The following is a 10,518-nucleotide window of genomic DNA, read 5'->3' on the forward strand; positions in this document are numbered from 1 at the left end:
ATGTGTGATGTACTATGGGAGATATCTGCGCTAAGATTGGGGAGTGCTATAGTTGTAGTCAAGGTATTCCCTTGTCTCAGATGTCTACTGTATCCAGGCCCTTCAGAAATGCACAAAACCACAATATGACTTAGTTGATGCGTTTTTCCAGCGCGTTCTGCAATGCATTTCGCTTTTTTGAACTTATGTTTTTGATGCGTTTTGCGTTTGTTTTTGCTAACAGTGAAGAGCGGATGGCTCCCGTGCCCTTAACCGGTGAGTCAACAGCTGTCAGAGGAATTCCCCGCTGACAGCGGAATGTAAACAAAAGAACTTTTTTTTTTTAACTGTGTTTGAGTCCCCCCCATCCATGCCTTTCCTGGCATGCCTGGCTGCATGTTCGGTTAAGGGTCTAGTATGGATTTTGGCGTGGGGTACCCCCATGCAGTTTTTATTTTTTAGTGCCGGCATTCTTTTTTTATATATTCAGCTGTCAGCGGGGAATCCCACTGACAGCTGATGAATCATTGGTTGTTAAGGAAATGGCAGCCACCCGCTCCTTAACAAACCCCTATTCCCTAGTTGTTAAGGAGCTATTAGCAAAAAAAAATGCAAATGCAAGCGCAAAATGCACCAAAAACGCATCTAAAATGTGTGGTCAAAAATGTAAAATGCACCGCAAAACGCGCTAGAAAAAGCATCAACCACCACTGCATAGATGTGAACCTAGCCTTACCATTGCCATTTATTGATATCCATTCTTTGAACCTTCATTTATTTGACAGCAGCCTACATTATGTAAATTATGGCAGCTTTGTTGTTTTTATTTATACATTAATAATTATTTGATTGCTGTATTTTTGTGAATAATGATTACCTGATTGCTGCAGGTTTGTGAACAATGATTATCTGACTGCTGCATGTATGTGAGCCATCAGGATGTTTCAGCCCCACAGAAGGTGGTTTCCTGTTTAAGGCCTTTTTTGGCAAAAAAAATGCATTAGCAGATTTCCTTTAATGCTGTTACAATAAAGGAAGGATTCAGAGGATTGTGCTGTGCTGGATACTTGCTTTGCTTACATTGAGTATTTTGCCTACATTCCATGTGCTTATAGGTGGAAGGGCCATGTAAAAAGTGTGAGCTGTTTGCATGCCTTTTTGGAACATATTGGGTATCCCCAAAAGAAGACATGGCCGCACTCCGTACTCAATCAAAATTCTTTTATTCAGAACATCCCAAAGTGTTGACAGAAAGCTGGTAGAGGCATTTCATACACTCCAAGTGTGCTTAATCATCATTTGGTAATGATTAAGCACACTTGGGGTGTGTGAAATGCATCTACCAGCTTTCTGTCAACACTTTGGGATGTTCTGAATAAAAGTATTTTGATCGAGTACAAAGGGCCATTTCTTCTGTTGATTATATGCGGAGGCGAGCCAAGGCGGGCACCTGTCCAGATCATCAGGTTTTCAAAACCTTACCTGGAGCAGCGAGTTTTCTTGTTTGGATATTGGGTATTCCCACACATGGCAGAGTAAAAGGAATAGTTCAGGGCCAATCACTATTTCACCTGACTCTAAGGCTTCATTCACACTTGAGCGTATTAATTCACTGGTGTTTCTCAGGTGTTTTTTCTTTCCAGCTTTTTACAAGCTTTTTAAAAGCGTTTTAGAAGCATATTACAATCGCTTTACAGCTTCAGGCATTTTTGTATAGCCAATAGAAAGCACTAGGGGGAGGAGAAGCAGAGGAAATTACGGGACAAGAACTGATGTTTGAGCAGAAAACAAGCATCAAAACGCTCGTAAAACGCTCAAGTCAGGCGTTTCTATTGAAGTCTATGGGGCCAAAAACGCTTGCAATCTGCCAAAAAGAAGCTCAGGTACTTTTTTGAGCTTCAAGCATTTTGCTTCAGACAACAGAACACTCAGATGTGAACGAGGGCCATTTAAATGAATGGGATTTGACTTGTTGACCATTTTAAAGCTACAAGCTTCAAGCAGAAAATCGCTCAGGTGTGAATGGGGCCTAAACTGATAAATAATAAAGGTTTTTGAAGTGTATCCTAGCAATATTTATTAATGTAATAGTTTTTCACTATTTCAAAATTGCTCACAATTTTGAGGTTTGATATATTTGAGATCTTTCTACTAAAAACAGTCTAATCTTTCATAGAAAATTTGGAGTTTTTACCGTATTGCATGCACTAAAGTTAATCTAAAAGTATAGTTCACTGAAAAAATGGATTTGAAAAGTAGTTTAGTAAACATGCACAAAAAATGCAGCTTCCATTATTTTATTAACATTCTTCACATTCAGAGAATATACCGTATATTGTTTTGTTTAATTATATTTTTATTGAAAAAAATGTGCATTTAAGCATGTGTGTAAAAAAGTAGCCTGGTAGAAAAAGGGTTGAAACAATATCCTGTTTCTCTGTTAGACAGAAGTTTCTTCTGAATACGTACCGTTACATTTGAGAAAAGCACACCAACCATCCATAAAAACAGCCTTGGTTGTCTGTCCAGAATGTTACAAGGAGAAAATACAGCCCACACTGTGAGCAAAAGAAATAAAATAGAAGGGGAGAATAATGGTAATAGCCCTTCATATGCCGAGTTCTTTAGCAGAGCTTTCTGTTGATAACCGCTGAGTGTAAAAGAAGAAAATAATTTAAGTTGACAACTACAATCAAATTCAGTAATGTCATTCTTTCTGAATATAAATGTTATTTACAGCCATCTAATTTCCTAGGATCTCCCATTCCTTTCTTGCAAATCAATTTATAGTTTAAAATACATTGAACATAACACATTTTTATTTGCTCCTGGAGTCTGAAAAAAATGCCAGTATGATATGTTACTGAAGATAAATCCTGTTTCCAGTACTATGGTTTAGCCCTGCTGCTGGAAACGGGAATTCTGGTTAGCAAAGGTAAAACATATTGGCATTTTTCAGAGGCTGCTCGGAACATTATAAATAAACATTCTTTTGTGAAAATGCACCCAAAGGAGGAAGTTCCGCTTTATGTCCTCCTCTCCCTTCCTCTACCATATTTAGCATATCATTTTTTTTGGAGGGGGATATCTAGTTTTGACAGGTACCCATTCCCATTTTCAAGCGGAAGTTCTTCTCCCCCCTCACTCCCTGCAGTCTTCTGCAGGTCCCAGAAGACTGCAGGACCATTCACAAGGTGCAGCACGGCTCGTGCATGCGCAGCCACTTGTAAAGCCGTAAGCAGCATAGCCGGCTGCCCAAAGTTAGGATGCCAACGCCGGGAACCCACAGGCTAGTGAAGAACTAGCCCTGGTGAGGACAGCGCTGGATCCCTGTCCTTTTATTAAAAGTCAGTAGCTACAGGATTTGTAGCTGCTGACTTTCATTTTTTCCTTTTTCTAGATTTAACAACTACTTTAATCAAATGTTTAGAACTAATACAACTACCTCTGAATTATATGCACTACTTGTATCCTAAAACATTGTAAATTCAATTTTATCCTTAAAGTGATTGTAAAAGGCAGAAGGTTTTTTTTCTTTTAAACTTGTATTTTTATTAAGATACTGCAGGTTACAAATGTAGAAACATCAATTTCAAAAGTATACAGGATTACTAGAAGTGTAACAAATGCTGTAGACAAAATATGAAGAAATTGCATTAGGTTCTGTAAGTGCAGAATAGGTTCGGTAAATAATCAATGGATGGTAAGTGGCTAAAAGCAATAACTACGAGTTATAGAGAAATAAGGAACAAATAGGCTATCTAGTGATGTTCTCATTGTTGTCTGAGGGTATGAGGATCAAGCCTGTGGACTTTTCTTGTTGAGACATAAGGTGTGGAGATTAGAGAATTTCTCTAAGTGAGCAGGGTGCTTCTAGTATCAATCATCCAGGTCTCCCATTGTTAAGGACTTTGGTCATAGTGAGATGAGCGAACATGTACTCCGGGTGGAAGTGCTAAATTAATATTGTTATCAACCGAGTTATAGTTGGAGGAATGGCGGATTTCCAATTCCGAGCAAGAGAAAGCCAGGCCGCTATAAAGATGTGGGTGACAATTGAATGGAATTGATGAGGCCAGTCCCCGAGCCCCATCCCCAGCAAGGCTAACTGTGGTGTGAGCTCACAAGCTATTTCTGTGATTGACCTAAGTAAAGCATGTACATCTTTCCAAAACTTAGAGATTATAGGACAACTCCACCATATCTGTGAGGAAGATCCTAGGTTTCCACAAGCCCTCCAGCAATTAGAGGGAGAAGATGGGAAGAGTTTGGATAGCTTTTCTGGTGTTTAGTACCAGAAATGTAGCAGCTTTTGGGTTATTTCCCAATGAGTAAGGCACTTGGAAAATGGTAGCGTGGCACAGGATGCTTGGTGCCATATATTTGGGGAGGCTGAGAAGTTGAGAGCTTTTTCCCATTTACACATCCCTGGGAGTTTTTGCGTTGGAGGGGAGTTCAGAAGTTTATATAGATACGAGATTCCCTTTTGGGAGGGACTAGATTGTTTGTAGAATTGAAGAATCCCTACAACCTGGTTGGATTCCGACCAGTGTACCTCTTTAAGTGCATCATGTATTTGAAGACATTTCTAAAAGTCCTGCTGCTGGATATGGTATTTGGATTGCAGTTCTTGGAATGTTCGTAGGTTCTTTGTAGAGGTCTCTTATTTTCCCGCTGAAAACCAGGATGAGAGTGAAAGTTTAGAGGAGATGAGCTCAAGGGCTGAAATTGGGTTGAGACTCAGAGCTTCATGTGGCAAACCTTTGGTTTGTTGGAGCGTAGATTCCCATACTTTAATGGTTGCATTGACTTTGCATTGTGTTGAGGAAAGAGTGATGCTGGCGGTAGTGTAAAAGAAGTGCAACAAGGAGTTGGGAGCTCTTAGAATTAAGGGCTGCTTCCTCAATTTGCACCCATGATGTTGTAGACATGGATATCCACCATTGTTTGGCTTGGTTGAGGAGTATGGCTTTATAGTAAACTCGAACATCTGGTGCTCCCAGTCTTGCCTTAGCTGTAGGTGTGCAGAGGGTAGAGGATCTCACTCTCGGGGGTTTACTGTCCCACATAAAGTTGTTGAGGATACATTGAATTGAGGCAAGTTGTGATGAGAGGAGAGTGATTAGGAGGGTCCGAAAGAGATATAATATGTGTGTCATCAGGAACATCTTGGTAAAGGCGATCTTACCGGCCTAGGATCTTCTCACTTTGCATAGTTCGGAGCACATGTTTCGTTTCTTAAGTAAATGTTCAAAGTTAAGGCATAGAGTACAGGTGGAGGGAACTGATAAACCAATGCCCAAGTAAATAATAGTTGCAGCTGGAGCCCATGGGAAGGGGGGGCGAGCGTGAGAGGGATTGTTTAAGAGAGTTATTTGAACATACACCGATCATAGTAGATTTAGTACAATTTTATATAGTGATATTTGTCCAAACAGTAGAAGTAGGTTATAGAGAATTGGTAGAGATTTTTCAGGATTAGTCATGACGACTATGACGTGGGGGTTTAAGATTTCAGTTTCGGAAATTGGTTGATTAAGTGACTGCACTTGGTCTGGTGTGAGACTGGGGAGATGTATAGATTCCAAAAATTGGTCTATTTAGGCTGGCTCTGGTTTGGGTTCTGAATTATAGGTATGCAAATTGTATAATTTAGAGTAGAAGTCGCTGAAGCAGTCCGCAATATCCTTGGGATTACTGACTTTCTGTCCTTGTGAGTTATGCATATAGGGGATTATAGAAAGGGCTGCTTTTTTTTTAACCTGTTTGGCCAATAGGGCTCCAGGTTTGTTGCCATGTGCATACCAATTTAGATATAATTTCTTATTATGGAAGTCAAATGACAAATGCAAGTAGTTACGGAGGTCTTCTCTAAGATTACGGAGGAGAGCCGAATTAGATGTATTGGGGCGGGCTTTGTTACTCTGTTCGGTCTTACGTATTTGCTCAGTGAGGGAATTAATCTTCTCTGCTCGTTTTTTCCTCTCATGGGCACCCAGCTTTATAAAGATCCCTCTAACAGCCGCCTTATGGGCATTCCATAGTAGTGAAGCATTCTTTACAGATCCATCATTTAGGCAAAAGAAAGATTCCAATTCTGTCTTGATTTGTTCCTGATACAGCAGATGAGAAAGTAAGGAGGTGTTCATGACGTCAGGTTGTGCATCTCGGTCTTGTTGGATTAATAGATATTGTTAAAGTTACTGGTGCATGGTCTGACCAGGTAATTAGACCTATGTTAGTTTGAGACACCGTCTGGAGGATAGATTTGCGCAACAGTAACAATCAATTTCTAGAATAAGACTCCTGGGCAGCAGAATAAAAAGAATAATCTCTTTCCGAGCCATGCAAGCACCGCCACGGATCATATAGGTCTTCCTAGAGCATGAAAGAATGAACTTTCTGCGGAGTCTTTCATTGAAGTCACCACATAATATTACACTATTCTTTGTTGTGGATCATGCGGTAAAACTGCTTCTGATGTGTATTGGAGCATATAAGTTAACAATTACATAGTGGACATTGTCAAAAAGGGCAAAAAGAATGAGGTTCGGCCCATAGGGTCACTTTTTACCTGTTGGAGCTGAAAGGATATAGATCCACGCACAGCGATCATAAGCCCTCTTGCCTCTTGATATTTATAGCAAAGAATTGTTGGGGGAATAGGCGGTGACAACACAAGGGGGCTTTCCCTTGTGCAAAATGTGTCTCTTGCACACATAAAATATCTGTTTTTAGCGACAGGCCTTCGCTCTATAGGCTGGATCTCTTAAAATGGGCTATTAAGCCCTTTTGTATTGATGGTGGTTATACGAAGCGTCATTGTAATACCAGTCCAGCGGTGCTTATTGGGTTGGAAAAAGAGTGAAGTATGACCCAGACAGCCAGAAGAGAAGGGTCAAGTGAATATGGATGCAGAATAGCCAATCAATTTTACAGACTAATGCCCCGTACACACGGTCGGACTTTGTTTGGACATTCCGACAACAAAATCCTAGGATTTTTTCTGACGGATGTTGGCTCAAATTGTCTTGCATACACACGGTCACACAAAGTTGTCGGAAGATCCAATCGTTCTAAAACGCGGTGACGTAAAACACGTACGTCGGGACTATTAACGGGGAAGTGGCCAATAGCTTTCATCTCTTTATTTATTCTGAGCATGCGTGGCACTTTGTCCGTCGGATTTGTGTACACACGATCGGAATTTCCGACAACGGATTTTGTTGTTGGAAAATTTTATATCCTGCTCTCAAACTTTGTGTGTCGGAAAATCCGATGGAAAATGTGTGATGGAGCCTACACACGGTCGGAATTTCCGACAACAAGGTCCTATCACACATTTTCCGTCGGAAAATCCGACCGTGTGTACGGGGCATTAGTGTTAGTTTAAGCACAGATACTTGTTAAACAAACAAAAGAAAAAATTATAAAAGGAAATATGGTGTGTATCGGGGTACATGTGAGATGTAACAAGTGTATAGTGTATAGTAATACAACACAGTAACTACTCCACGAGGGTGATATATAGCAAGTTGCTTAGGCATCTATAGAGCCTGCTGACAATAAGCATGTAATAGTTATTTGTTACAACATAATTACCGAACAGTTATGATCTATGAGCAGGAGTGTTTAGGACAGGGATCCAGTGCCTTGAGAGCGGTTGTTTCCTGCCCCCAATTGGGGGGTTGGTTGATTATACCCCAATTTTGCAGCTGTTTGTAGCCATCTTGGGGGAGGTGATGACCAAGTTTTGAGATTGGTCGTTAATCAGAAGCTTCGTCGGAAACCCCCAACGATGATTGACTTCACGTTCCCTTAAGATTGCAGCTATGGATGCAAATTTCTTTCTCATTTGAGATGTTGCTGCTGAAATATCCTGGTAGAGTGCAATGTTGGCATGGAGGGGGATAGCGAATGATTTGACCTGGCTGCACACAGCAAGCGCTCTTTGATGTGGTAAAAGTATACTCTAACAAGGACGTCTCTAGGGATCATATCAGGCAGGTGGGTCGGTTTTGGAATTTTATGTGCCCTATCCAGCAGCATATCCCTTGGTGTTAAATCTGGGATGAGTTTGAGGAGAAGTGGGTGTAGGTAAGCAACTAGATCATTTTGCTACACTGCCTCAGGAGTACCCCTGAGCTTGATATTATTGCTGTAGGAGCGATCCTCAAGGTCTGTCACTTTAAGTTGGAGTTTGCGGATCGTTTCCATTTGATCCTCATGTGCATCTACCAATTCATCATGCGCTTTGACTACTTCTCCCACCTGTCATTCTAGCATGTAAGTGCGATCCTCAGTGGAGTCAATGCGATTGGTTAAGTGAGAGATAGAAGAGCACAGCTCTTGCTGCAATCCAGTTTGCAAGGATAGCAGCATTGCTTTTAATAAGGTTTCTGAGGCTGGAGCATCAGAGGCAGGAAATGCAGCTAATGGTGTTGTGTGTTTTGCCCCTATGTCAGGTTGTGGCTGTGAGGAGTCTGCCCAGTGATATTTCTTTATCTGTGGAGGTTTATGGGGCGAGTGTGCTGGTGACAGAGCCACTCCCTTACCACTGTCAGTAGAGGAAAGTGTACCTGCTTCTTTGTGGTGTTTCCTCCATTGCATCTGGGATCTCCTGATCATCTTGTTCTGCTGAGGTGTGTGGAGGAGAGGGAGAACGTCCGTTCCCGGCACCATCTTTCCTTCCCTCTCCTGCCTGCAGCATGAAGTAGTATCTTGTGGGACATAGCCTGTTAGGTGTCCGCTGTATTCCCCTCCTACATGGAAGTATTCTCAGAAGATTATGTTGCTTCTAGCCACTGCTGTCACCCACGGTGGTGTAGAGAAGCCGAGTCAAGCAGCCATCACGCTCTGCAACTAGGACATGCCCCCAGCAGAAGGTTTTTTATCTTAATGCATTCTATGCATTAAGATAAAAAGCCTTCTGTGTGCAGCAGCCCCCCTGATACTTGCCTGAGCCCCATCTCTATCCAGCAATGTGTATGAGTGCCTCGGAAGTCCGGGACTCTCCCTCCTGATTGGCTGAGACACAGCAGCGGCACCATGGGCTCTCACTGCTGTCAATCAAAGTTAGTTAGCCAATCAGCAAAGAGAGGGGCGGGCTGAACTGCAACTGCCTGTCTGAATGAACACACAGAGCTGTGGCCTCGGCTCGGGTGCCCCCATAGCAAGCTGCTTGCTGTGGGGCACTCAACAGGAGGGAATGGGCCAGGAGCTCCAGCCAGGGACCCAAGAAAAGGAGGATCCAGGATGCTCTGTGCAAAACCACTGCACAAAACAGGTAAGTATAACATGTTTGTTATTTTTTTTTATATCGGGCAAAGGTTTATTGAGATGTTGAAATTTGTACAACCAGGCATTAAAAGTACATGTAGTTCACATCAGATATTAATTCAGCATACCAGTATTGTAGTTCACGTCATGGAAATGCTTTAAGCACCCTTTAGAGCTGTATCTAGGGTTGTGCACAACCAGGACACTAGGGCCACCATGTCAAAGCAGGTAGACAAGCATTAAACATTTGGAAAGCAAGGGCATGCAAATTCCGGCTATAACATTATCAGCTTAATTAAACATATCCATTTTTGTGATAAATTTCACATCAATAACCTGTCCATTATTAAATCAGCTGGGGCCAAACCAGGAGAAGCCAACCAACTACCCCATATCTTCTCAATTTGGAAAAGCTTCCTTTATGCTGATATATCAGCCTTTCTAACCTCAATGTTGTGCCCATCTGTGCAAGCCACATTTGAGGCAAAGGAGGAGTACTGGAAGTCCAATTAAGTAAAATGAGTCTGCGAGCCTGACATAATGCTCTGGATGCAGCCTCTTTAACATACCTATCTGGTATTATAGAATCAAGCATACCTAGTATGCAGTGTTTAGGATCCATGTCTATGGAGATCTGAAATGCGGAGTTCACCATAGTAACCACAGCATTCCAGTAGCGATGAAGCTTCGGGCACCTCCATAGCAAGTGTATTAAGTCCCCTACATCCCCGTTACATCTAGCGCATATGGGGTCAGGGCGTACGCCCATGGAATGTAGCCTAAATGGGGTACGATGGACTCTCAATAGAATGTATAATTGTGACAGTCTCTGTGAGATGTTAAGAGAGCAACCCCGCACTGCCTCCAGTGCCTCCTCCCATTGGTCTCCCGGATATCGCTGGAGAGGGATGTCCCTCTCCACCTTTCACATGCAGAGCTAGGGAATTTCTCCAGATATACCCCCAGGAGCATAGCATAGCAGTTGGATATAAAGCCCTTGGTAGAATGGGACTGCTGCATAATTCCAAAATCGGGGTTGGTGACATCTCAAAGGTCCCCAGAGACCGCTGAGCATTCACTGTGTGTTTCAATTGCAAATAATAGAATAACATATTAGACGGAATGCCATATCTAGACTGTAATTGTGCAAAGGAGATTAAATGACCATGAGTCATAATATGTTTGATATGCGTTACCCCCTACCCTCGCTACTTGGCCGCATACTGTAACTTGGCCTATTCGGGGTAGGTTTGATTATTC

At 42.0% G+C, this 10,518-nt stretch overlaps 1 protein-coding gene across 1 annotated transcript in view; it reads right to left on the reverse strand.

Annotated features, from left to right (window-relative positions):
* LOC141146062 (ethanolaminephosphotransferase 1-like) overlaps positions 1-10,518 on the reverse strand; it is a 130,608-nt gene that overhangs the window by 18,621 nt on the left and 101,469 nt on the right. Inside the window, exons 7-8 of the mRNA XM_073632825.1 lie at positions 8,559-8,680; positions 2,449-2,665 (exon numbers count right to left, since the gene is read on the reverse strand). Of these exons, the coding sequence (XP_073488926.1) occupies positions 2,449-2,665; positions 8,559-8,680 (339 nt within the window). The remainder of the gene's footprint in view (positions 1-2,448; positions 2,666-8,558; positions 8,681-10,518) is intronic.

Source organism: Aquarana catesbeiana, linkage group LG05 (assembly GCF_042186555.1).
Source record: "Aquarana catesbeiana isolate 2022-GZ linkage group LG05, ASM4218655v1, whole genome shotgun sequence".
NCBI classification, from domain to species: Eukaryota; Metazoa; Chordata; class Amphibia; order Anura; family Ranidae; genus Aquarana; species Aquarana catesbeiana.